Here is a 27,388-nt window from a genome sequence, read left to right on the forward strand (position 1 = left end):
AACCCGGATCATCTTTCTGATGTTTTATAATAGCCAGGCTTTCATTCTAGATGACAGCAGGCCAGTGTCCAGATGGAGAGCTACGCATCCCCTAAAGCTATAATCTTAGGCTATTGTGAGCTGCCCAGTGTGGGTGCTGGGAACCAAACTTGGTTCTCCGGGATAGGAGTAAACACTCTTAACAGACCATTGGTTCAGTACCTCTTTTTTTTAAAAAAAAAAAAGTTTTCTTTTTGTTTGTTTGTTTTGTTTTGTTGTTGTTGTTATTGGAGACAGGGTTTCTCTGTGTAACCCTGGCTGTCCTGGAACTAGCTTTGTAGATTAGGCTGTCCTTGAACTCACAGAGATCTACCTGCTTCTGCCTCCTGAGTTTTGGGATTAAAGGTGTGTACCCCCCCCCCTTTTTAGCATTTTTAAATAGAGGAGCAAATACCTATCACTCCCACCAACCCTTCTTCGCCCCTTAAAGCTGACCCCTTAAGTGGATCAATATCGAAAACTCCTTTAGTCTGACTTCTTGAAGGAGGAACAGAATCTCACTTTGGAGGTTTCCCCCAGGTCACACCCCGTGCTCCTACGTAGGGGGCATTTTCTTGTGAGTCTGCCTTCTGGTCATCACCTTACCCTCCGGTCATTTTGTGCTGGGGTGTGGACTGTGCTGCAAGTGTTCATTAGAGGCCCACGGTGGTTCACCGAGCGGCTCACCTTAATTACAGAAGGCAGAGGCTGTGCACTGGAAACAAACAGCAAAACCAGACACATGCCCCCGAGCCCAGGGATCTCTGTAAGGGAGCAGAGTCAGGAGATGGGTCACCTTGAGCTTTTTGAGGTCTGTCTCCCTGTGTGGCTATCAGTAGATCTGTGAAAGCGTGTCTGGTTTTCAGCGTCCTTCGCTGTTCACACATGGTCTTCAGAGCAGTGATGGGTTTTTGCCTGTGCGCATGTCTCTTTCTCTTACAGACAGATGCATTCCAGAAGCCCGTTCCACTGGAGCAGCACCCCGACTATGCAGAATATATTTTCCACCCCATGGACCTTTGTACATTGGAAAAGGTTGGCCTCTATCACAGGGCCTGGTTGTGGTAGCGAAGGTGTCAAGATGGCTAAGGCTCTTCCTACCTCGCCTGCAGGTCTTCTAGTTCTGAGGACATCGTTAGATAGAGCTCTCTGACTTCCATGCCCTTCCTCTATGACTCCTCCTGGAGGTGGTTGGTCTCAGGCAGTTGTTGAAATCTCTGGCAGCGCTTTCTGAGGGTTATCCCAGCTTCTGAGAAGTAGGGATTTGATTGATTGGCTCCTCATTTCCTCCTTCTGAGGTGCTAATGAGAGCAGCAGGAAGAAGGAAGAGAAAATGACACGTTTGGAAACCTTCAGATTAGCATGTAAAGGGGCTTCTTAGAACTGACTTCACTCTGCCCATCAGGGTATTTCTTTAATGCTTGAAGGTGGTTTTTAAGAGTTTGTGATAAAATTCCAAGGCGAAAATCACACACCTTTCTGTGCAGATTTCCCAACTCAGCCGCTAAGTATGTGTTTGAGACACATCTGTGGAGGGCTGGGGCTGGTCTGGTCTGTTGTGTGCAGGGCCCTGCCTGTGATCCCTAAGTCTGTAAGAAAACAACAGCCTATTTGGGGAAGAACACGGTGTCATAATGTCTGCACTGGAATTCCCCCCTCCAAAGCAGTAGATCACATTGACTTAGGGAAATTGCACAGACCCTTATGGTATGCTGGAAAGAGAAAACATTAAAAAAAAAAAATACAGGGTTAGAACCCTAGCTTCGACCTGGGGTGAGGTGTCTTCACTTTGTCATAGCTCAGTTTCTCCTTCTGTCAAAACCTCATTGGCCTTTTGTGAGATGCCTGTGACAGCATAGTGGCTTTACTATTAGCGGTATTCAGCTCTATGAAGTGTGTCCTTCATTGGATGAGGCTGCTGGATAAACGACAGCGCTTTCAGGATGAGAACGTTTAAATCCCTGTGATGGCTCCGAGTGCATTTTATGGGGTTATAGATCTTGTGCCTAATAGCATCCTGGGAAATGAGTCAGAGAGCTCTGATTAATTCTGCAGATGACTCCTATGAAGGGTGCAGGGGACCCAGGTGTTAGCACTGCCGCCTATATAGACGTCGATGGTCATAATGCTCTCTGGCTTCTCCTCCCAGAATGCAAAAAAGAAGATGTACGGTTGCACAGAAGCCTTCTTGGCTGACGCCAAGTGGATCCTGCACAACTGCATTATTTATAATGGGGGTGAGTAACTTGGACATTCCCGGGGAAGAGAGCATGCCTCCATCGTGGCACAGTCTCCTGCCCTTTGTTAAAACTCAGGTTTGTTGGGCTGGGGAGACGGCTGTGCAGCAACAGTACCGCTGCTCCTCCAGGCAATACACACTTTGATACTGCCTGTAACTCCTGGCTCCAAGGGAGCCAACTCTTCTATCCTCTGCGGCTGTCTGCCTTCATATGTACCTTCCTTTCCCCCATACACACACTCTAAGAGAGTCTTAAATATAATATCAGGAGTCGATGGCCGGGAAAATCTGAGTTGCCATTTCCAGTGCCCGTGTAAAAGCCACGAGTCTATCACCCCAGCACTGGGGAGACAGAGGCAGGGAACGCTCCAGAACTCTAGGATCCGTGTGCTGCAGGTTCAGTGAGGGACTCTTGTCTCGGAACACTTGGAGAGTGAACTTCGCATACACCTGATACTGAGCTCTGATTGTCAGAGCATACAAATGAGCTTTGGCTCAGGTCGGGGAACATAAGCACCTGCTCCGGCCAGGGAGGCCTGCGGTGTGGGGTAGATGGAGGACAGGCTCGCACAGGTCTGCGGAGGCTGCCAGTACAGGTTCCTGTGCATTGCTGCTTATTCAGTTGCCATAGCTATGCATCCGGCATAGGTGTGAGGGATTACATACTCCTGTGGGTGCGTGTTGGGGTGGGTATGCATCTCTGGTGTGTGTGTGTGTGCGGGTGGGGGGGGTCAGCCCCAGGTTTCCACCTCAGAAGCCATCCGTCCTGGTTTCTGTTTGTCTTTTGAGACAGTGTCTCAGGCTCGGAGCTGACCAGTTAGGCTAGAATGACTGGCCATTGAATCCTTACCCTTTTGAGGCAGTCATTCACTGAAGGAGCCTTCTCCTCAGCCCAGCAAATTTACAGTTTCTGAAACTATTATCAGGACCAGAGAGCGTAGCCCTTTGGCCATCTTGACCTCTGCTTTAGTGCAGAGGAGAAAGGCATGGCATTAGCTTGGGGCCAAATGCTCAACTCATTAGCTAAGAGTTACGGTAGGGCCAGGTAGTCATTAAGTAAACGAGACCTGTCTCACCTGTTCTCTTCTGGTGGAGGCACCAGGCACTCCATTTCCTTCCTGTATTGTGTTCTGGGATTACAGGGTTAAGTAAGGCTCCTTTCTGCTATTTATAGCCCTGGAGTACTTGAAGTACTTCATCTCTGGGAAATTCCAAACCAACTACTCAGCTGCAAGGTGATGGCCAGGCTTGGTCCAGGGCATTTTAGCCCTTACATGGTGAATCTTGGGGGGATGGGGGGAGTGGCAGGTTAAACTGCTAAAGCAAGCATGAACCCGAGACTGGCGGCCTGCTGTCTGCCTTTGAAATAATCTCTTTTTCTTATTTTCTTAGGAAATCACAAGTTGACGCAAATAGCAAAAGTCGTCATCAAAATCTGTGAGCATGAGGTACGTATTCGGAGCTCTCCTGTGAGTGGCTCCTAGAGGCACGGGCGGCCCAGTGGGTGCCAAGCAGGACTTTTGCCATCACTGTACACAGTATCTTGTCTCTTCAAGCACATGAAAGCAGGAAAGAGGGGACCCGGATGTTATAAGAGTCCTTTAGTTCAGCAGTGAAGGTGGGAGTGATTTTTAGTCTGAACTTGGGGCCAGGTGCAGAAGAACCTGAGTTTTCCTGGTTGTCAGTTTGTCAGTTTTAACCTTGACCTCCACAGTTGCAGTTGAATCAATCCATGAAGTCATTCCCTTTCATCCCTTTTTGACTTAAGGGGGACAGGCTTACAAAGAATGTCTCTTTCTCTTCCTCCACTTATTGATCGATTGAAAATAGTCTCATTATGTAGACCAGGCTGGCCTTAATCTTGCTGTGTAGATCAGGCTAGCCTCTGCCTCTGGAGTGCCAGGAGTAAAGGTGAATGCCACTGTGCCACCACTCCTGCTACATTGCCTAGTCGTAGCAGTAGTTTTTGTTTTGTTTTGTTCTCGTTTTTCGTTTTTGTCTCCTCTTTTCCAGTTTGATTTTGTGGTTCTCAAGCATGAAATTCCTAGATAGCAGCGTGTCCTGATGTCAAGAGATTGGACATCTCTGCTAGTTGGTGGCTCTCTTCTGACTGCTTTCCAGAATAGCTGTGGCAGTGTGGCTACCAAGCTGTGGTGGAACCACATGGTAGTGTGTGTTCTTACAGCCTGGGAAGTGCTGATCCTTTAAAAAGATAGATTTATTTATGTGTTCGCTTGCTTATTTATTTATTTTCATTTATGTGTATGTGGGTGCCTCTGTATTTATGTGCATTATGCTCTTGAAGGGGCCAGAGGGCAATTCTAGAACTGGAGTTACACGTGGATTCGGGGTTCCTGGGGTGGCTGCTGGGAACAGAACCCAGGTTGTCTGCAAGAGCAGCAAGTGCCTTTAACAAAACTCTGAGCCACACAAGACTGCCAGTATTGGGAAGGTAATAGCTGCTAAGTGTGTTGAGGAGACGCATACAATGTTTTTTGGAGATCTGCTGCCCGGGTTCAAATCCCTGTCCCATCTTTCTGGCACAGTGAACTCTCGGGCAGGTAGGTTATTTGAATTTTTAGGACTTCATCCTTTTCCTCAGTACTTTAAAATGAGATGACAGCAGTCTGACCTTGTCCTACTTGTGAGGAGTAAAAAAAAAAAATGTGCCCAGCCATGGAAGACATAGACAGGTTGTGTTCAAGGTGGTATGACCGCAGATGCCACAGGGCATCTGTGCATGCTAAGTCTGCCGTTCACTGCTGTGTCGATTCTGTGTGGTTCATCATGCCCGATACCGATGAAGAGGTCAGGCCTGGAGGCCTGAGCGGCTTTTCTGAAGCCTCTGGATGAGCAAGTTGTAGAGTCTAATGTTAAGTTGAGGCCATCGTTTCTAATCTGTGCTGTCCATCTATCCGAATGCACCACCTTAAACTGTATTCCTTAAACTCTACTCCCAGGCTGCTGGGCAGGCAGACCCGGGAGGATTCCCAGGCCTTGCTGTTTAGCTAAATTGGTGAGTGCCAGGTTCAGAGACAGGTCCTGCCTCACTAAGGTGGAGGGTGACTTCAGAAAACACTGTTGTTCTCCTCTGACTCTGACACATACACACACACACACACACACACACACACACACACACACACGTGAAAGAAAAGAAAATTGTTAAGCAAACTGTGTCTGTACCTACTGTGAACCTATAGTCTCAGCACTTGGGAGGCTGAGGCAGGAGGATCTCTTGATCACTTTGAGGCCAGCCTGGCAAGATTCTGTAGCTCTTTCCTTGCCTCCTAATACAGAAGAGGAAAATCTGAACTTCAGATAAAAGTATAAACACTTAAACCGATCAGGGATTGGGCTGGAGTGATGGCTTTAGCGATTAAGAGCATGGGCTTGCTTTTCCAAAGGTCCTGAGTTCAGTTCCCAGCAACTGCTTGGAGGCTCACGACCATCTTGTAATGGAATCTGATTCCCTCTTCTGGTGCAAATCTCAAATAAATAAGCAAATCTTAAAAATAAAAGTATTGGGGATTTACTAAGGCTGCCAGACAGGAGCGCCTCCTCCCCTGCTCTAATGTATGTTTTGCTTTGCAGATGAATGAAATTGAAGTATGTCCAGAATGTTATCTTGCTGCTTGCCAAAAACGAGACAACTGGTTCTGTGAGCCCTGTGTAAGTTTGGTCTGGATTCTGGATTCCTCTGGTTCCGATCTGGGACTCTGGTGTCTTCAGTGGCTGTACCAAAATGGCTGTCCATAGGGATTTACGAGATGAGACTGTGAAGTTTTGATTATATATGTTGTTCTGAAAAAGTCAGGGCAGAGAGGAACCAGCCGGGTTTGGGTAAACCTCTTGGGCTGAACTGTCTTGTTCCAGAGTTAAGCATCCCCAGAAGAGACGTGTGGCAAGTGGGATGTGGGTCAGGGTGTGTCATGCTTGTAGTTTGCTGTGTCCTTTTAAAATCTGGTTGGTTCCTGTTTTATGACCTTTGGACATACATCCCTGGAGGACTGTCTCAGTCTCTCTAGAGAGGCTATTAGTTTATGGAAGGGCAAAGTCACCCTCACGGACTCTTTTCCCCTACAGTGTTGGGCCTTGATCAAATCCAGTATGGTTTAAGCAGTGGTTCTCAACCTTCCCAATGCTGTGACCCTTTAATATGGTTCCTCACGCTGTGGCTGTGGTGACATCCAGCCGTAAGGTTATTTTGTTGCTGTGTCACAACTGTAATTTTGCTAACTGTTGTGAATCATAATGTAAATTTCTTGTGTTTTGTGATGGTCTTAGGCAAGTTGAGACACATAGGTTGAGAACCACTGTGAATTTTATAGTTATGTGCATGTGGGGTAGAGGCAGTGTGGAGGCAGGGTGGAGGGTTCGAGAGGATAAGACTGGACAAGCAACCATTAAAACATGGCTCAGGCCTCTTCTTGCCTCTGGACATAAGTACCTGTGTAGCACGCATCGGGTGGTGACTGTTTCTGTGGTGCCTAAAAGAGGTGGGTTTTCTTCTTCGTGGTCCTGGTGATGAGCAGGATGGGGGCCCCAGCCCGGTTCTTTGTGCTCTTTCAGCTTTAAACCCCGCCCAGCTCTGTCCAGGCTGCACACCTGCCTGGGAACACCTTGCGTGAGGGCCCTGCTTGCAGCTGCCCTCTTTTCGTGCATGTCCCATTTTGCCTTCTAATGTACTGTGGCAAACACCATGGCCAAAAGCAGCTTTGAGGGAAAGGGTTTTTTGCTTTGTGTTCTAGTTTATAGTCCATCATTCAGGGAAGTCATGGCAGGACCTGAAGCAGAGGAGGAGAGCTGCTCCATGGCCTATTCCTCATGGTTCAGCCTGCTTTGTTACCCACCCCAGGACTGCCCACTGAGGGGCAGCACTCTCTCCCCCTAATCCCCCATTGGCTTGGATCCTCCACAACAGTCATCATTTAAGGAAATGTCCCGCAGATTTGTCTGTACTCCAGTCTGCTGAAGGCCCTCTCTGACTTTGAGGGTCCCTCTTCCCAGATGACTCTATTTTATTGTGTCAAGTTGACAAGCCGTGCTCCTTCCTGTCTCCCCGCACTCAGGTGTCCTTTCAGACTTTAATGTGTGTCTCGCTGCCAAATATAATGCCAACCCTGCATTTTGTTCTTCTTCTAGAGCAATCCGCACCCTTTGGTCTGGGCAAAACTGAAAGGGTTTCCATTCTGGCCTGCGAAAGCTCTGAGGGACAAAGATGGGCAGGTTGATGCCCGTTTCTTTGGACAACATGACAGGTGGGAGTTTAAAAACAGGCTCTGGCGTGGAACTTTGGGTAATCGCATCACATCATATGTGAAAGGTGGTCGAGGATCTGCTGTCTGCTGCCTTTAAAAGCGAGTTCTGCCTTTTATCAGTGGTCACCGTGGCCATCGGTTTACTTACTGTCATAACCACCCATGATCGTGTGTTTGCAAAGCTCTCGGAGGGGAGGGCCTCATTCGGTTGCTTTAGGCGTGTTAGGAAAGAATCTTGCCTCTGGTTCTGCTGATGGATCTGGCAGTGGAATGAGCTACATGGCCGTTTGATGTATAGTTACTTATTTATTTATTTATTTTGTTTTCTGGAGTAAATTAAACCTCTGTGTAAATTGCTTCTAAAAGTAATGCTTTCAGGGACTGGAGGTAGTTTCCCAGATTGCCACTAAATGATCCTCCCAGCGTTAGATGGAGTAGTTCCCCGAATTCCCCTTCCTCTGTTTCTAAAATGGGAAATGACTTCGAGAAGGGGGTGGTGGTGGTGGAGGATGTTTTGACAGCCGAACCCTCCACCCCACCCTCCCCTTCCCTTCCTGCACATGCTGAATGGAGTTATGGAGTCACTCCAGCCAACCCTGCTCCCTTTGCCTGGGCGCCTCGCCTGCTTATGAACACCAGATAGTCAGAGACATGGCTTAACATGCTTCCTTTCACAAGTTACCTTATCATTAAAGGAAGCAAAGACTCCTTCAGAGCCTGACCCACCCACCAATCTGAGATCTGTGAACGTCTGGGGAGAAAAAAAATATATATATATTTAAGTGATACCAGCATCTGAAGATAGAGCTCTCTCTCAAATTTCACTTGACTTATAAATAAAAGAAAAAAACCCTCGATTTTAGAGAGATTCAGTTTTTTATAGAAATTCCAGCAGCTCCTTTGTCAGGAGAACAGGTGGCAGTTTCCTTGTGGTGGCATTGGCCCTGCCAGGGAGCATCACACTCCTCTTCCCCCAAACCTCTTTTTGGCAGGGACTCCTGTAGCCCAGGCTAGTCTCAACTTTTACATTAGAAGGAGCCTCGGAACTCCTGGTCTTCCTTCCTCCACATTCTGAGTGCTGGAATTCCAGGGACACACCTTGACACCTGATTGTGTGTTGTTTTGGGATTGAACCCAGGCTTCCTAGTGCTAGGCAAGCTCTCTACCGAGGGAGCGCTCTCCCCGCCCTTCCCCTTCCTGTTCTGGTGGAACCCATCCCGAATGGCAGCATTCCTTCATTTAAAGGAATGTGCTTCCTCAGGCTGTTTCCTCTGCCGCAGTGCCACAGTGAGCAGGCAGACACTTGTCCAAGTGAGCTGCTAGCCTCCCCGTCTCCTCTCTGCAGGGAGTGCTTGGTATGCACACACCGGTGGACCCAGCCAGAGAGGCAGAGGCCATCGAAGGGCTGTGCTGTAATTAAGGGGATTGAACTGGGTGCTGCTGTCTCATTCAGTAGCAGGAGGAGCTGTCGGCTGGCTCTCCTTACTTGAGATGCTCACCCTCTTCCTGGGTTAAGGTTCTTCTGAGAGGCAGCCCCGTGGATTTACCCACTTGGGGGCACGTTACTGTGTGGCACAGCAAATGTCCCCACTTACGAAATGGACCCGGAGCCAGGAGCTTGTGGATCTATCTGCTCTTTTTACTCTGATCACCCTGCCAGCCTGCCGTTGAGGGTGGCTTTGGGGGACATGCAGGCCCCGTAAGCATTGCTTGTACTCTGTGCTTAGGCTGTTGTCTTAGATGTACAGTGTATTTCTAGTCTCTTGCAAGATCCCTGACCCTTCTCAGCACCATCAGTGTTTTCTGTTTCCTCTGAGAGGGCCCTTGCTAACCCGGTGGGTTTACTTTTGGCAAGGTGACCCCAATGTGGATGTGTGAACACCCCACAGTTCCATGCACTTACACTTACTCTGGAGGGACAGGGTGCTTCTGTCACTGGGTGCTGATGTGCACCTTCTCCCCAGGGGAATTCTTGGTTCTGGGTGAACACCTCTCTCTCCCCAGACAGGGATTTATTTATTTATCTATTCATTTATTTATTTATGGCCCTGGCTGTGACAGGTGTTTTTGCTTGTTTTGTTGTTTTGTCTCTCTGTATACCTTTGGCTGTTTTGTAGCTCCCTGTGTAGACCAGGCTGGCCTCAAACTCTTAGAGATCTGGCCTCCCCCCACCCCCACCCCCCACATACCTTGCACTGGGATCAAAGGTGTGCACCACCACACCTGACCCAGAGTCTTAAAGTCAACCCAGGAAGGCTCATCCACAGGCTGCTTTGTGATGTGCAGAAACTGTGACACAGTGACCCACAAGTGTCATAGTTGTCTGTTCTTAGGATGTTCACTGCACGTGGAGGCATCAAAGCAAAAGAATAGACATGTGACAGTTTGCTATGTCAGGTTAAGAAACATCCCAGAACTCACCCCCCACCCTCAAGCTGATCAGCCTGAACATGGGATTGTCTCCAGGCTTCCTCCATGTGTTTTTTTTTATCTCTTTAAAGAATTGTTTGCTTGGTCATAGATATATGTACCATTACCTAAAAAAATGACTGCAAGGCTTAAGAAAAATTCCTGTTAGCCATCATGTGCCTACTGTGTAATCGAGCAACGTTTCAGCGAGTAGCCAGGCTAGCCTTGAACTACCAGTTCCTTCCACCTCAGCCTCCTAAGGGCCTGGGGCTAAAGACACTCTCTGTGCCCAAGCACCTGGCACTTTGTCACCCTTTGAAGGAACTGCCTTCATTTCAGTCTAACTGATGAGAAAACTGAGGCCTTGCCCAGGGTCACTCAGGGAACCCAAGGCCATCCGGCTCTCTCTGAGGTTTTCTGAGTGGAGGAAAAGCTCATTTCCTTACAAGGAAAAAGAGCTTATTTTTGTGTAGGCCTCTTAAGGCACATGGGAAGCTGGAGGCCAAGACAGTTATGACTATGAATCTAGACCAGCCTAGACTGGGATAAGGGCCTTGGGCCTGGGACCCTTAGCCTGGAAGCTCCTGCTCAGGGCTGTTGGGTTTGCTTTCTTAGTGTTTTCCTTGATAGGAAATGTCTGGAGCTGGGGCCCCTAGTGACTGGCCTCTGCCTCACCTAGCCCAGAGCCCTGACTCTCCCTGCAGCTATTTGGTTTCTGCTCAGTCTACAGTCCACATGCCTGCACATGAAGGCTTTCAGGGCCCAGCAGAAAGGTGTCCCTAGCACACATGGGACGCTCACTTCTAGCACCCCCCAGATCAGCTGTATGTGTATGTTCTCACTTGCAGTCAGGCTTTGTGCTGAACTTTGCCTCTCCTGTGTTGTTTCCTCTTCAGATGTAGGAATTCAGTGGCAGCTGCTGACGAGGTATAAGAGAAGGAACCACACTGCCTCTCTTCAACAGCCAGGAAGGGCTGGGCCCAGAGTCCTATGTGGGCGCTTTGGATATAGCTGGGCAAGACTCCTCCCTCCCCCTGCCCCCACCACATCCCACGGCTTTATGCCAGGCTGAAGTTTGAGGTCCAGGAACCCTTAAAGGTCTCCAAGGAAAAATCACAAACTAGGTTGAGGTTGTGGAGTTGGGAGTTCACAATTAAGACGTTCTGGTGCCCCTTCTCTATGGGAGTGGTGGTTGTGGTGTTCTCAGGCCTAACTGTAGTCGTGGGGGTTGCTGGTCTGGAAAAGTACCACGGCTGCGTTTGGTTTTGCTGTGTTGCGGGGGTGTCTCTGCGTAAAGTCCTGGGGTGTGTGGGGGTGGATGGAAGAGGATGGGACTTTCCCTTAAGTAGCAGGTGGAGCGAATCCACCCGAAAGCCAAATGCTACTTATTATTAAGAGTTTGCCCCGAGTTTCTTTTATCACGTGATGCCAACTGTGGCAAGGCACTAAGGCAGTCGAGGCAGGAGGCTGCTGAGTTGCAGGCCAACCTGGACGACATAGTGAGGTTCTGTGTCTAATAAAACTGAAATGTACACCTCCTTCTAGGAATGTGATCTTGCAAAGAATAGTACCATTTGGGACTTCGATCAAAAGAAAGTCCCTGTCCATGCGCATCGAGATCCGGATGTGTTGTGGAAGACTCTTGACTGTTTTTCTTGCTCTGAAACAGCAAAAAACAAAAACTGAAGGGATTGTCATTTTTATTTATTTCTGTTTTTTTTTTTTTAACACTCATTTCTTTATTCATTTTTGTGTGTGTGCATGTGAGTGCCACAGAGCGCGTGTGGAGGCCAAGGCACACCTTGAGGGAGGTGGCTCTCCTGGCGAGCTTTGAGCAGGTCACCAGGCTTGGCAGCAGCTCCTTCACCTGCTGTGCCATCTTGAAGGCCTCCATTGTGTTTCTGGCAGATTAAGATGGCTAAGTGTGTGGAGCCCTTTCACACCCTGCCTAAGTTTTGTTGTTCATTTGCTCCATCTTTAATACCTCTGTGAAGTGGATCATTCATTAACTATTCAAAACAAGTTCTTTAAGAGGAGAACCCACATTTAAGAATTTTGGCAAGCGCCCACCAGGACAAATTTTTTTTTTCTTTTTTGCATTGAGGGGGAAAAAAAAAAACAACTTTGGGAATGACTGAAGCTGACTCAGAGTCTCTCTCTTTTGCCCTCCTAGAGCCTGGGTTCCAATCAATAATTGCTACCTCATGTCTAAAGAAATCCCCTTTTCTGTGAAAAAGACTAAAAGTATCTTCAACAGCGCCATGCAAGAGATGGAAGTTTATGTGGAGAACATACGGAGGAAGTTTGGGGTTTTTAACTACTCCCCATTCAGGACGCCCTACACCCCTAATAGCCAGTACCAAATGCTGCTGGATCCCAGCAACCCCAGCGCCGGCACTGCCAAGACAGACAAACATGAGAAGGTGAAGCTCAATTTTGACATGACAGCGTCCCCCAAGATCCTCCTGAGCAAGCCCCTTCTGAGTGGGGGCGCCGGCCGCAGGATCTCCCTGTCTGATATGCCGCGCTCCCCAACCAGTACCAACTCTTCTGTGCACACGGGCTCTGACGTGGAGCAGGACCCCGAGAAGAAGGCCCCATCCAGCCACTTCAGCGCGAGTGAGGAGTCCATGGACTTCCTTGATAAGAGCACAGGTCAGCCCCAGTTGGGAGAATGGGGTAGGAGGCTGTTTGAAGTACTCTGGGTGTCCTTGGATGCCTCCCCCGTGGGTGCAGACAGGCAGGCAGGCAGGCATCATGGCCGTCACGGGTCACTGTGATGGACTAGGTAAATTGAGTAAGTAGACCTCAGAGATGAGGGAGGTATTCCCAAAGGCCGGCTGCAGCCATTCCTAGAAGTGGGTAGAGATGGTCCCAGGCCCTGCAGGGCTCAAGGGAAAAGTCAGGGCCTCTTGGCTTTTTTCTCATTCCATTGTAGTTGGAAGCTCAGGGATGACACTGGCCTCTAATTCCAGGCTTTGCACTCAGCTAATGTGGCTTTCGGCAGTGTGTTTAACGTCCCCACCTTTATCATGGTGACCATAACTGGCTCTGTGTAGCCTCCTCTGGGGGACAGAGTGAGTCAGGACCCACAATAAGACAAGATCAGTACCCGGAACAGTGCTGGCCATGGAATTACTGTTTCCTGGTCATGTCTAATCTGCTGTCTGCGTGGGTGTGAGAAGAGATACAATAAAGGGCTGCTTTGAGTAGAACTCTTCTTTCACAAACGAAATAGAGCTGCACTTTTAGTATTTATGAATTTTATCTTATTTTTCTGAGATAGATAGCCCAAGCTGGCCTTGGATTCCTGATCCTTCTGCCTCCCAGTTCTGGGATGACAGCCCCACCGTAGCTGCCCTTTAAAAAACTGGCTTGAAGTCAGTCCATCATAAAATAAAGTGTGTTCGTATGCAAGCTTCCCTTTGCTCTCTTGTTCTGCATTTCAAGAAAGTAGAGTTTTATAGGAGTATAAGGATGCCTGTCGTGCTTAATTTAGTGTCTGTCTTCCCTTGGGTGGTATATGTGGCATCAAGCATTGTGGCAAAATTCCTTATTCATTGAGGGATTTTTTTTTTTTTTTTAAAGGTGAGACCTTAGACTTCCAAGTCCCTATCCTAAAAATACACAACCCACTCACCCCATCATGCTGGAAACATTTGCTAGGCCATATGAGACAAAGTGAAGCTGGGTGTGACAGCACATGCTTGTGGGGTGGCCCCAACATTTGGGGTGCAGAGGCAGGAAGATCAGGAGGTCAGGGGCAGCCTTGACTACATGAAATCTTGTTTCAAAAATATATAAAAAGAAAGAAAGAAGAGGGGTGGCATTCAGAATTTTTGGTTTTTGTTTTAGTTGTTTTTCAAGACAGGGCTTCTCTGTGTAGCCTTGGCTGTCTTAGACTTGCTTTGTAGACCAGGCTGGCCTCGAACTTACAGCGATCCTCTTGCCTCTGCCACCCTGAGTGCTCAGATTGAGGGCTTAGGCCACCGTGCCCGGCATCAGAACTGCATCCCTCACTCTGTGGGGCCCACAGTAGACACTTTGGGGTTGCTTCTACGCTTCGGTCATGGCTGCAGCTGTGGACATTGATAGCTGAGTTTCAATAAAACCTAGTTGGTGTTGGTTGGTGGGTAATGAAGCTTGAATTCCTTCTAAGTGCACGCTTTAAGGACTATTGAGCCGGGCTGGAGAGATGGCTCAGCGGTCAAGAGCACTGGCTGCTCTTGCAGAGGAGTCAGATTCGACTCTCATCACCCACCTGGCTCACAACCATCTGTAACTCCAACTCTAGGGGGCCTGGTGTTCTTTTCTGACCTTTCTGGGCACCAGGCATGCACATAGTACACAAACGTAAATGCAAGCAAAACACTCATATACAGGGGGAAGAAACAAACAGACAAAAGAACTATTGAATGTTTTGTGCCCCAACCCTAATGTTATATACTATTCTTAAATATCAGGCCACACAGGGACAGGGACCAGCCTGGGCCCTATAGATCTACATATAGCTCTCGCTATAGACACAGCTCAGCCCTTCATGTGGCAAATCCTCACAGCCAGGCCCTGGCCTACTGCTCCCTCTCACTACCCCTCCCTCCCTCTGCTGTTAGAAGTGATGGCAGAAGCTAGAAGCTAGTGCCGGAGAAAAAGATGAACCTATTCATTTAGGCACCCCCAGAGTCACAGATTATACAGGCTGGGGTCCATCCAAAATGTCAGAGAAGTTTCATGTGCTATAAAGTTTAGAAAGACCAAGGTAGGCAGATCTCTGGGGGTTTACGGACAACCGGTCACCAAAAGGCGGGTGTGTGTGTGTGTGTCCTATAAATTCTTACACATTCCCATGTCTAATACATATCTATACAGTATAATGCATGTTGTGTTATAGCATGAGGGGCTCTCTGGATTCTGAAAACTGCTTACGTGGTTTTCCTGCTTTATAGTAGACTCAGTAGTGCGTCCCATGTCTGTCACCCTTAGAAGCAGATCCAGCTTTCTGAGCAGCCCTCTGCCTGGCAAGGACCCTGTAGCTGTCACAGCCCCAGATCCCACTGCCGAACCACGCAGCCCTCTCCTCCTCCTATGGGCCAGTTGGCCAGCCAGGCCTCAACGGCCATTAGCATTTGCTAACTGTTTCCCCGGACACCCAGCGGGAATGTTAATATGTAATATGGCACCGCCCTGGGCCTGATAACCCATCTGAGATAATGGTGCTTTGCTCTCAGCCTCCCACCGTGCGGTTGCTGAAGGAGAGAAGGGAAAGTCTTCTCACAGATGCCGTTTTATTGTGAAATCAATAGTTGTCATAAAATGGCTGTCCAGGACGAATGCTAAGTCACTATTAACCCTCCGTCCCACAGCCAGCTGTCCTGAGGAGACATGGCACGCTGTTAGGCTGAACCTCAGGCACTAACTCAGTCCTGAAGCGGGTGGAGTGTGATTGACAGGTGATAGGATCAAGGCAAAGCAGAGTATCTGTCTCACCGTGACCTGCTCTGCGCGTGCATGTGCACTGGTGTGTCATGCCTCCCCAGATGGCATTCACATTTAGCATATTTGTGTGTGGAGGTCAGGGGACATCTTCCTGGCGTCAGTTCTCACCATCACGTAGGTCCCAGGAATTAAACTCAGGTCATGAGGCTTGCCGGGGCAGGTGCCGTTACCAGCTTCGCCATCTTGCCGGCTGCTTTTGATTGGAGGTGCATGCTGGCATTGCTGGTTTGTGGTTCCTTAAGGAAGGGCTGCTCAGAATTCATGAGAGGCGGACGATCTGAAGGTCTCCCCAGATCTTGAACTAGAGCGGCATGGCGCTTCTTGTCAGCTGGTGGGACAGTGTGAGCAGAGTGCTGCTACAGCAGGGGAAGCCTCAAATACCCCCTCCTCCCCCCACACATATTAAATGCTGGCTATCTGGCCTTTATGTTCTGGGTCACTGTATGTGTCCGTGTCCCCCGGCTTGCTTCTGCTGTAGTAAGCACCGTGACAGTCATACACAGAAATCCATATTAGAAGACACTGACCGTACCCGTGTTTTCCATCACAGCTGGAGTGGAGTCCTCCGGGCTATCTGCATTTGATTTTTTCTTTTCTTTTCTTTTTTTTTTTTTTTTTCCTTCTTTTCCTTTTCTGGAGACAGCTTTGGGGGTCTTACTCTGTAGCCCTCACCATCCTGAAACTCACTATAAAGGGCAGGCTGGCTGGAAAAAAAAAAAAAATTAAAGATTTATTTATGTTTCTTTTTCCATGTCTGAGTGTTTTGCCTGCAGGGGCCAGAGTAGGGCATCAAATGCCCTGGAACTGGAGTTAGAGATGACTGTGAGCTACCGTGTGGGCTCTGGGAACCAGACCCCGGACTTCTGCAGGAGCAGGAAGTGCTCTTAATGGCCGAGCCATCTCTTGAGCCACCAGGCTGCTGAGATGTGTGCCACCACATCTGACCTAAATCTTTTCCTCTATACTTTCATGTGTTAATTGGTGTGTGCATGCATGAATTGCATGAATTGGCCATGGCACATGTGGGGCAGCCCTGGGACAACCTATAAGAACCAGTCTTCTTCCATCATGTGGATCCCAGAAATGGACAGGCACTCAGATCCTAAGGCCTGGTGGCAAGCACTTCTACTCACTGAGCCACATAGCTGGCCCACCCTTATACTTTTTATTTATTTAAACTTGCCTGGTGCGCTCCATTGCTGTCTGTGCCCGCTGGCACCCCTGTGTGTTCGCCTTCCTGTTGCTCAAGCCTCCTCATCACATCCCTGAAGGCCCAAGCAGAGCCCATTAGACCTCCTTGTTTACTTAGTGAATACGTAGCTAGAGAAGCCTCAGTCTTTAATCCTCAGGGGGCAGTGTGTTCTCTGCACTTTTTTTCCCCAGCTATGACAAGCAGCGGTGAATGAATTATTTAAAACATCCTCGTAGTAGCAGTTTTGCTTAAAAAAATGCCTCATCTGGGGCCGATGTCTCAATAAAAGAGCTTCTCTTGTGAGCCTGATTTGTTGCCTGGAACCCCTGTAAGAGATCAGGGCGGGTTGGTGTGTGCTCATCATTCCAGTGCTGAGAGGGAGACAGGCGGTCCCCGGGCTCTCACCAGCTAGCCCAGCCTGTCCTGGGGAGGGTATCCTCAGAAGCGACATCCAGCTGTGGTCACCGCACCTCGCAAACAAATGCACCCACATGCCCTCCCCCCACAAACATGCGTGCTCATGTGCGCAGGGCTCGGTTCGCCTCCTTTCTTCAGGTGACAAGTCCTCTGGCGTCTGTTTGTTTCAGGAGTGTGGAAGTTTTAACAGTGATTACCCCAGCAACAGCCCATAGGGGAGGAAAGGCTGCCTGCCTGGTTACTGGGTCAGGCAGCCAGCTAATCCCTGTGGTAAAATGGATTTAATTTAATATTTGTAAAACTTCACTCTCAGATGATTTTTAATGTTTGTTGAGCACTGGCCAAGGGACAGCGGGCGTGTGTCTAATGCTGTTCCAGCGCCATTTCCACAGGAGGGAAAGGATTTCCACATTTGCTCAGGAGCAACATTTGAGGCCAGATGTTGATTCTTTATTTGTTTAAAAAGTTGTTATGCATATGGATATCTTGCTGGAAGTATGTAAGCGTGTAAGAACGTGACATGTATGCATGGCCCATGGGAGCCAGAAGAGGGTGTCAGGCCCCCCCTAGCCCTCCCTGAACTAGAGGTCCAGATGGGATGTTTTAAAATTTTATGTGAACCAAGAAGCGGTGGTGCACGCCTGTAATCCCAGCACTCGGAAGGCGGAGGCAGGCAGATCTCTGTGAGTTCGAGGCCAGCCTGGTCTGCAGAGCAAGTTCCAGGACAGCCAGGGCTGCACAGAGAAACCCTCTCTCAAGCAAACAAAAGAGGTGCTTGCCTGCATGCTTGTCTGTGCCTGTACGGGAAGTGCCTGCCGAGGCCAGAGGAGTGTCCGCTCCCCTGGAACTAGAATTGAAAATGGCTGTGGTCTGCCACGTGGGTGCTGGGACTCGAACCTGGGTCCCTCTGTGAGAATAGCAAGCGTTCTTAACCGCCAAGCCACCTCTCCAGGCAGTAATTCTTCACTGTGGGGATTTTTCTGTCCTTTGTGGGCTCTTTAGTAATGTCTGGGTCCTGTGGCCCTAGATACCAGCTACAGCCCATGAGCCTGGTCATGGCTACTAGAATTACCTGCGTGTGTTGCCCAGCATGTGCTGGCGATGGTGCCAGGGCAGAACTGGATGAGGACCACTGGTTTCCATGGAGAAAGAGCTAGTAGGGAAGTAGGGAGTCCGAGACACTGAGAGCAAGTGCCGACTACGCACTTCCTGGGTGCTCAGTGCTCGTGATGCCATTGACTGCTTAGGCTCAGTCCTCACTAGACCCTGATAGGTGTAGGTGCTTTTGCCATCCCTGTGTCAGGCTGCCCCTGAACCTCTCTGCAAGGGAGCAGCAGACACAATCACCTTGCCTAAAGTGGCCCCGGGGCTTGAACCCTAAGTGTCCACCTCTGGTTGAGTCCAGATCTCTGTGTAGTTTTGAGTCTTCTCCCTTATGCTAAAAATCAGACTGCAGGGCTGGAGACCGAAGTTTGGTTCCCAACACTCATGTTCCTTCAGCTCTGAGGATCTAAGGCTCATGGGCACCTGGACTCACACATACACACACACACACACACACACACACACACACACACACACACACACAGACATGCAGAACTGGAGTCATACCTACCCAGCCAAACGCAGAAGCTTTCTACCTTAGCCGGTGGTCTCACGGCGCAGGGCTTGCTGGCTTACAACCATGTAGCTGAGGCTGACTTTGAACTGATCTTCCTTCATCTGCTTCCTCACTGCTGGGATTGCAGAGACACCACAGCAGGCCTGCATTTTTATGGTCCCTCGCTTCCTACCCTCTTTGGCCATTCATGACTTCCTGTCAGGACCAGATCACCACAGCATCTCCTTGCCTCAGGCCAATTGGCCAGGTGTTGTCTTGTCAGGACTCAGGAAATGCCAAAAATGTGTAAAGTAATATGTGAGGGTACCTACTGGGTGGGATCTTGGGAAGCTCTTGGCCCCTCTAAAAGCTTTGGTCTTTGTTTTCCCTGTTTGGCCAGTGAAGGTAATTGGGAGCATGGCCTGTCCTTCTTGTAAGAGTTTTAACATCACTGAGGAGGAAGAAGAGAATTTCCCGACCTCTCCCTTTCGCCTTCCATCTGGTGCCTTGCTTGCTTTGATGCATCCTGAGATACGAAGGCCCAGGGCAGACCTCCCCCGAGGCTGCTTAGAAGACATGCAGGCTGTGGGAGGCCCCCCACCCTCAGACTCCCACCAATGGCTGCCATGCCACGAAAGCTTGCTCCTGATCTGTGCATCTGGCACAAGAGGGGTTTGCTCTGGTCATTGTTTGATATTTACACGTAACCATGAGTGGGTCAAGGCAATTTCAGTGGCAGCCTAGCCATTTGTCTTAGAGCGGTTTAATAGACTCCCAGCCCGGCTGCCCTCATTTGGTGACAGCTGGCAGCTCACGCCACTCTTCTTACCCATCCAGGACACTGGGCCGCATGTGCAGAATAAGGAACCCTGTGTCCCTTCTCTCCTGTCCTCAACCCCAAACCTGGGAGTCTCACCGGTTTACCGATTTTTTTTTTTTTTTTTTAAAGCCAGCCTCTAACCATGACATGCTTTTTCAGCTTCCCCAGCCTCTACAAAGACGGGGCAAGCAGGGAGTCTGTCCGGCAGCCCGAAGCCTTTCTCTCCACAAGCACCGACACCCATCATGACGAAAACGGACAAGACCTCCACCACCACCGGGAGCATCCTGAACCTGAACCTGGGTCAGTGGCCTTTTCAAAAGTGTGTGTGTGTGTGTGTGTGTGTGTGTGTGTGTGTGTGTGAGCTGTGGCAGCTGTAGCTGTTTCTGCACTGTGCCCTTTCATGAGTGGTTCTTGGACTTTGAACTCGCTTTTTTTTTCTCTTTCTCTGTATAGAAAATGTAAAAGCCTTGGTGGATGGAGGTGAGGGCTGATCTGGAGGAAGGAGTGAGATGAGGGGCTTTCTTGAGGCTTGTTGGCATGCAAAGGTGCTTTGCCATGCATTATCTTGGGCCAGTCTTTACAAGTGATCCTAGTAAACCAGTCCCCTCCCCCCACAGCAAATACAAGTGGCTGAAGCAAGTTTCATGAGTCTTACTGTTTTGGGGGGCTCTTCTGATACAGGCTCTATTTAATTAAGGAGTGTGCTACTTGTGTGTGTGTGTGTGTGTGTGTGTGTGTGTGTGTGTGTGTGTGTGTATCTGTGTACCATGTGCCTGTTGCCCAGTGCCTGTGGAGGCCAGAAGGCCATCAGGTCCTCTGGAACTGGAGTTACAGATGGCTGTAAGCCAACATGTAACTGCTGAGAACCAGTCCCCGTCACTGGTAAGTGTAGCCAGTGCCCTTAACTGTTGAGCTATCCCTGCAGCCATTCCAAGTTCCACTGAACTTGCCTTGTAGCTCAGGCCCTGGATCTCAGGATCCTCCTGTCTTTTCCTCTTAAGTGTCGTTGTAGGCATGTACTACCAGGCCTGGTTCCAGTTGCTATGGGGTGTGTGTGTGGGGGGGGGGGTGGCGGGGAGAAGAGGTACTTACCCAGGAAGTTCTAGTTTGCAGTTAATTTTCTATGCAGCCCAGGGTGGCCTGCCTCCCAGGGAGCAAGGGGCAAAAGGCTAGAATTTCTGGGATCTTTAAGGTTGACTGACAAGGGCCTGTAGTTTCCATATTTCCCTGAGTAATTGAATGCTGCCACCTTGTGTTTGAAGACTGGAGATGCAGCTAAGTGTCCAGTGCCTATATGGCAAGACCCAGGTCCAATGAATAGATCAGGAAGTTGAGAGCTGGGATTGAAGTGTTCAGAAGGAGTAAGGGCCCTGAGCCACTGGAGCAGGTAGCAATCAGTTAAAGGAAGAGCAGGGGCCAGGAGGACACGGAGGAGCCTGAGGAAGCAACTCCAAGAATTTGGGATATCCTGGAGACCTGGGGACAGGATGTTTCTTGGGGGAGAGGGGGCTGTGTGCAGGTCCATGTCACTTGCAGTGCTGTTGCAGATGGTGGTACAGAGAGCAGGTGGCTCGAGGTTTCCAGGGTGACAGGACTTGAGGCCACCAGGTTCGGTCCCTGTCACTCCCTCGCCTCTTCCGTCTGCAACACTTGTCTCTGCAGCCTGGCTGGAGTTGGATAGTCAGGGTCCCCATTAGGATTCCATCGGGAATCACCAGCTGGTTTCTCACTTGCTGTCTCGGGGACATTCGCTGTTGTAGAAAATGTGGTTTCCTTTTTCGGGGCCTCCTCCCACCTTCGCACTCTTAACAGAGGCACCAAGCTGAGGCATTCCTATGGTGACATTTTGTCTCTGCCATGGCATGTTCTCATGCCTGGCGAGAATAGCTCCCGTGAGCCAGGGAGCCCAGGGCATTCTTGGGGGAACCGTGGGTCTTTGAAGCTTGGCTTGAGTCGTGGGTGCAGCCAGTGGGTGGCTCAGGGGTAGCCCTAGGGAAGCCAGGATTTCTGTCCTCTCTTCCGCCATCATTTTTTCTAGGGTACCTGTCCCATCTCAGTCAACGGGGGTGAGAGCATTGGGTACCTGGGTGGGTTCCTGGGATGGAACTTCAGTCTCACAGAAGAATGCTCTGCTGGGGACGCAGGAGAATACTGTGTGGGGGTGGGAAGGTTGATGGGCAGAGGGGAATGCTCAGCGATTCTGCATGGGTTGCCTGCCATGTGACGTAATCCAGGGTGCTGGTGACTGATGGTGAGAGATATCCAAGAAAGCAGGGTTTTATTTAAAACAGCACATGGAAAAAAGCCGAATTAGAGAAATGTGAGGCAGCCCGTGGTTGCCTGGGTTTTAGAGGGTTTGGCTATAAATTTGGAGTGCCATATTTAATTTCTCTCTGTGTCTTTCCTCCTCCTCCTCCTCTCTCTCTCAGGCAGTGTCTTACTATGTAGCCTTGGTTGGCCTTAAACTCAGAGCTCTGCCTGTCTTTGTCTCTTGAGTGCTAGGATTAAAGGCCCCTGGCTCCCTCTTTCTTCCTCTCTCATACACACACACATTTCTTGTGTGTGGGCGTGTGGAGGTCAAAGGACAGCTGGCAGAGTTGCTCTCTCCTTCCACGTCCCAGGGCCAGCAAGTGGGTCAGTTGTTAGGTTTGGTAGCATATGCCTTTCACGACTGGGCCTTTTTCTCTCCTGTTTTTGAGACAGGTTGTCATGTACCTCAAACTGACCTGGAACTCACTATATGCTCAAGGCAGGCCTTGAGCCTTTGGCCCTTCTGCTTCCAGACTCCTGTTTGTCCTTCTGTCCTTGGGGAAGGGCAGCCCATCAAGTTGGCACACTTGACAGTGCCCGTGTGTGTGTCCTTGTCCTCTGGTGATGACGCCAATAGCCTTGGGAAGAGCATTGCTGTTGTTCTGCACCTCCCTCTCCTTCCCTTTCCATTAGGTGACAGTCACCTGCTTTCCTCAAGGATCTGGGTGTCCCTGGCTAGAGAGGACAGCATGCCCTAACACTATGACTTAACCTTGGTCATCAGTGCTGATGTAGAGGACCTCAGGGATGACCTCAGGAACACCTGTCCTCACATTCCATCCTGTCGCTTTCCCCTCACACCAAGGCTCCCTGGCTATACCTCTGGGTTTTTTTTCCTGGAAGGGTTTGTCTTTCGATGCCAGGAATTTTCCCCTGTTGTGTTTCAGCAGCCATGTTTATCCAGTCTCATCAGTTGGGGAATCTGGAGCCTTCATGCTTACTTGTGTGCATGGCGTTGTTGTACCATTTCAGGACTGGAAACAGCTGCAGTGAAGACACTGTGCCCATGTGTCTTCATGGAAGGAGTGAACTCTATAAGTGGAAGGGAGGGCCAGTGGCCTCAGGGGCCTGACATTTGGAGAGCGTTGCCAAGTTGCCCTGTGAAGCTGCTGCTCCGCTTTGTGCTCCCTTGCAGAAGCGGAGGAGCGTGCCTTTCTCCAGTATGGCTATTTTTCCTTTCTGCTTTCCAATTATAGCTGGAGCTGTCTTTGTCAGCTGAAACGTTCAAAATGCTGGCAACCAGAGGGGAGCTGGAGCCTGTCCCGGTATAGAGGGGCAGGGGTGACACCCTGTGACGAGGAAGAGCTGCTGCTCCTTTCTCCCACCAAGGAGAGGAGAGTCACAATCCAGCCAGCACTCCATGATAGGTTATTATGTTTGGCTTAAGTCCCCAAAAGCCTGTTCTTAGACCTGATCCCAGTTCTCAGGCACTTGGGCAGTTTGTTCTTATGGGATAAAATAGTAATAATAGTTCATTGGCCAGGGAAGCCTCATTTTGTAAAATGGGTACTTTGGATTACAGTATTACAGAGTTCAGTCTGTAAGACATAGGCGCACGCTGTAGTCTAGGCTGCCCCTTTTGCACTGTGTGTCAGGCTGGCTGTGAGCTGCCGTGAATCCACCTGACCTACTGGTAAAGCTAACGAGCGTCTACTCACAACACGTGCCCTTACACGTGTGCACAACCAGCTCGTCAGGCCGGGTCTGTCTCCCTTCCCTTGAGGTGCACTCACAGCAGTTAGGGCAAACTGTGTTTCCTGGTCTGCTACTCTGTTCCCAACTTCAGTGGCCCTGAGTGCCCAGCCCCCTCCAGGCCAGCTGAGGTGATGTTTCAGATGCTTGGGCACAAAGGTGGGTGAAGGAAAGTAGTTTTCCATTTCGGTTTCTGGAAGACCTAAATAAACGTTCTCTCTCCACCTCTGATAGTCTCGGGAAACATGCCTGAGTGTGCCCACAGAACACACGTAGAGGAGGCCATAAGGGTGGGTGCTAGGTCCAGAAAAGAAGAGCCCCGAAGGTGGGCCTTTCTCCCTTCTGGATCCTGCACAGACTATTCCAGCTGATCCTAGACGCTCACGAGAATATAGGTACACACACACAACAGTGGGAACACTGTCTTGAGTTACAAGGGCAGTGTCTCTATTTGCTTTGAACGTCCCTTCCTTCCTTCAGGAATCTAGAGGGGCGTGTGTGTGTGTGTGTGTGTGTGTGTGTGTGTGTGTGTGTGTGTGTGTTGGGTGGGATCTTCTCACAGGAGGGCCATCATTTCGGTGATGAGTGAGTTCGGGAGCTGTTTGGTGCTTTCTCGCTGTGTATTTGTGGGTCGGCAGGGGCTTTGGGGGGCTGTGCAATGTTGGAGAATGCTGTGCTATGGGAAGGGATATGGCTCGGGTCAAAACCAAAGAGGAGCAGCTCTTCCTGTCCACTCCCGGGGACAGCAGTGGAGGCCCTGAGCCTGTGGTGGCAGGGAGGAGTTCAGATCCAGAGGGAATGGGCTTAGAAGTGCTGATTCCATCGCTGATAGGAGGCTGGGATCACATCTGGGATCAGCTGCTTAGTTTGGGGGGGATGCTGAGGGGAGCAGGCCAACTGAAGGACATTTAGTCTAGTCTCACCTACAAATCTGCCCTTCGTTCTGCATCTTCTCGTCTTTGTAGTTTTTGCCATTGAGGAGAGAGGTGGGAAACAATTCAAACAGTGAACTCACTGGTTCTTAGAAATCTTGCCTGGCTGGTCGAACAGCCAGCCCTTGGCCGAGGTAGCCAAGGAACTCGAGATCCGAGTGTCGGGCTGAGGAACTTTGGCCCTCACCTGAGAAGACTTTTCTGCCGAGGCCAGTACCACAGGAGAGGCCTCCACTGTCTCTCCCGGCCTGTCCTGGGTGCTGACACTCAAGCTAGAAAGGGCATAGCCCCTGATTCCTGTCTTTGTTGTTCAAGCCTCAACCAGGATGGACTAGGACAAAGCCTCTTATTTGTATGCCTCAGGGACTCATGCTCAGGGGGTCCTCTGGGGGGTGCCATGCCTCTTGCTAGAGGGAAGCTGGCCCCCTACTCAGGCCAGGCAGGTGTTTCCCTCCTGTTGGTTGAGATTGGGTAGATTATCGGCAGCCTTTTTTTTTTTTAAATGCAGCTGAGCCCCACAAATGTTACCACGGGCACATTTTCTATAGTCAAGTCAGTTCTGTGGGGTAAGGTAAGCCTGCCCCGTGTGTCCTGGCACCTTCCTAGTCTCCGGGCAGCTGGATGCAGTTGTGGCCTGATGATGAAAACATGCGCAAAGGCCTGCCCGCCTGGGCTGTGAGGGGTGGTGGTGCTTCTCCTGTGCTTGAGAGCCTGGTCTGACTGTGGTGCTGTCTTCCAGATCGAAGCAAAGCCGAGATGGACCTGAAGGAGCTGAGCGAGTCGGTCCAGCAGCAGTCCGCCGCTGCCGTCCCTCTCATCTCTCCCAAGCGGCAGATTCGAAGCCGGTTCCAGCTCAACCTGGACAAGACCATAGAGAGTTGCAAAGCACAACTAGGTGCGTCCCCTGCCTGCCTGCGCTGTGGGTCCCATTCTCGGAGATGGCTGTGGACCAGGGTCTTCAGAAGAGGCTGGCTCCTCTGTTCTTTGAATAGAAGCCTCCTCTTTGTTTCTTATGTGGAAATTCTTCATTTGTGAGTTGGGCAGAGGAGAATTGTAAAAAAAAAAAAAAAAAAAAGGGGGCAAAAAGACCCATGCACACGGGTAAGCCGGCAGCACTGCCCAGCTGGGAAGCGTGAGGGCAGGTGAGCGCAGGGCAGGCCAGTGCCCCCTGTGTCTGTGCTGGCTTTCAGGTTCTCCACACAGGCGGAAGCCTGCCTCTTCATACTTGGAAGGGGGGGTGTGGAGTCAGGAGCCCAGGCTTCTCTTTTGGTTCCCAGTTTTTCTCTGGGCCTCTATTTCAACAGTCTCCCGTCCCCACACTAGGTTTAGCGCTCATAAACCTGTCAGTCTGTAGATCCTCTGCTTTCTTTGGATCTTGATCACCCCCAAACCCCCTTCCCTGCTGTCCCCACCGAGATGGTGTGTGTGTGTGTCTCGTCCTCCAACTTTCTTGTGTGGCTGAGCTATGGCTCTTTCCTTTTTGACCTTAGGCATAAATGAGATCTCAGAGGATGTTTACACGGCTGTCGAGCACAGCGATTCAGAGGACTCCGAAAAGTCAGAAAGCAGCGACAGTGAGTATGTCAGCGATGAGGAACAGAAGCCCAAGAATGAGCCGGAGGACCCTGAGGACAAAGAGGGGAGTCGGGTAGACAAAGACGCTGCAGCCGGCAAAAAAAAGCCCAAACCCACAAACCCGGTGGAGGTCAAAGAGGAAGTGAAGAGTAACTCACCACCCAGTGAGAAGGCAGACCCTGTACCTGCCAAGGACAAGGCCAGCCCCGAGCCTGAGAAGGACTTTGTCGAGAAAGCAAAGCCATCACCTCATCTCACGAAGGACAAGCTGAAGGGAAAGGATGAGACAGATTCTCCCACAGTGCATCTGGGCTTGGACTCTGACTCAGAGAGCGAACTTGTCATAGACTTAGGAGAGGATCCTTCTGGGCGGGAGGGTCGAAAAAACAAGAAGGAGGCCAAGGTGCCATCACCTAAGCAGGATGGTAAGTCACGGACATGGACACAGCCCCCAGCCCCCAGGGGTTGACTTGTGGTTGGCCTTGGTGAGCGAGCATCACACCCAGGCCCTGTGTGTGGTAGGCAGGCACCCTACCACTGAGCTATTTATTGTTCCTTGAGTTCATGTGATTTTGAAGCCCAGCATGACAGAGAGTGACTCAGGCCTGGTTGGTACAGTTGGCCATGATCTGAACATGGTCCTGCCTGATCCGCAACATAGCCAACCAGAAAATAGGTCCCACAGGCACATGCGCCTGCTTCCTGTGAAGGCCACTTTAGCCTTAGGCCTGCTTGCTTAAGGTTTTGTATTACAGTTCTGTTTGGCCTTGAACTATGTATAGGCAAGGATGACCTTGAGCTTTTCGTCCCTCTGCCTCCACCTCCCACGTGACAGGATTACAGGAGCTCACCACCAGTCCGGATTTAAAAGTGCTGGTGACTGAATCCATGGCCTTATAACTAGGCAAGCACACTACCAACTGAGCACCTCCTTCAACCCCTAGCAAAGTGCCTTTTACTATTCAGACGTTTGGGTGGGCCTCGGGTCAAGGGCTCTCTTAGAAGAAAGATACTGTCATTTTCTTACTAGGGGAGGAATCCATTAGTTGTGGTATCAGGGTGACCCAGGGCTTCTTGGGGCATTGAAAAAATGGAGGAGATTCCTGTGATGGTCTGTTCTGTGTGCATTGAGTACCTGAGACCTGGATTCTCTGTAATTCTTTGCCCCTTGCCCTGGAGGCGGTCTAGGTGCAACTCTGGCCTCTAGCCACTAGATGGCAGGAGCATCTGCCCATCAACCACATCGTCCCCCTGGTGGGAACCACCAGGCTTAACCTACAAGGCTAAGGACCACTGCCTGAATCTCTTTAGGCTCGCTGCTTACTGTGAAGCCAGCACCCGCTGCAGTGGGCATGCTGGAGACCTCCCCGGAAGGGATGAGTGAGGAGTGGCTGACAGTCACAACAAATTTTTGGCCGGGCAGG

At 50.1% G+C, this 27,388-nt stretch overlaps 1 protein-coding gene across 18 annotated transcripts in view; it reads left to right on the top strand.

Annotated features, from left to right (window-relative positions):
• Nucleotides 1-27,388, top strand: part of Zmynd8 (zinc finger MYND-type containing 8) — a 94,616-nt gene that overhangs the window by 44,617 nt on the left and 22,611 nt on the right. For all 18 annotated transcript variants that reach the window (XM_055595887.1, XM_055595893.1, XM_055595895.1 and 15 more), the window contains 9 exons: nucleotides 961-1,053; nucleotides 2,168-2,255; nucleotides 3,650-3,705; nucleotides 5,852-5,929; nucleotides 7,403-7,518; nucleotides 12,101-12,582; nucleotides 19,612-19,755; nucleotides 25,129-25,284; nucleotides 25,880-26,389. In XM_055595887.1, the coding sequence (XP_055451862.1) occupies nucleotides 961-1,053; nucleotides 2,168-2,255; nucleotides 3,650-3,705; nucleotides 5,852-5,929; nucleotides 7,403-7,518; nucleotides 12,101-12,582; nucleotides 19,612-19,755; nucleotides 25,129-25,284; nucleotides 25,880-26,389 (1,723 nt within the window). The remainder of the gene's footprint in view (nucleotides 1-960; nucleotides 1,054-2,167; nucleotides 2,256-3,649; nucleotides 3,706-5,851; nucleotides 5,930-7,402; nucleotides 7,519-12,100; nucleotides 12,583-19,611; nucleotides 19,756-25,128; nucleotides 25,285-25,879; nucleotides 26,390-27,388) is intronic.

The sequence above is a fragment of the Psammomys obesus genome, unplaced genomic scaffold (genome assembly GCF_907164565.1).
Source record: "Psammomys obesus unplaced genomic scaffold, mPsaObe1.curated_primary_1811, whole genome shotgun sequence".
Lineage (NCBI taxonomy): Eukaryota > Metazoa > Chordata > Mammalia > Rodentia > Muridae > Psammomys > Psammomys obesus.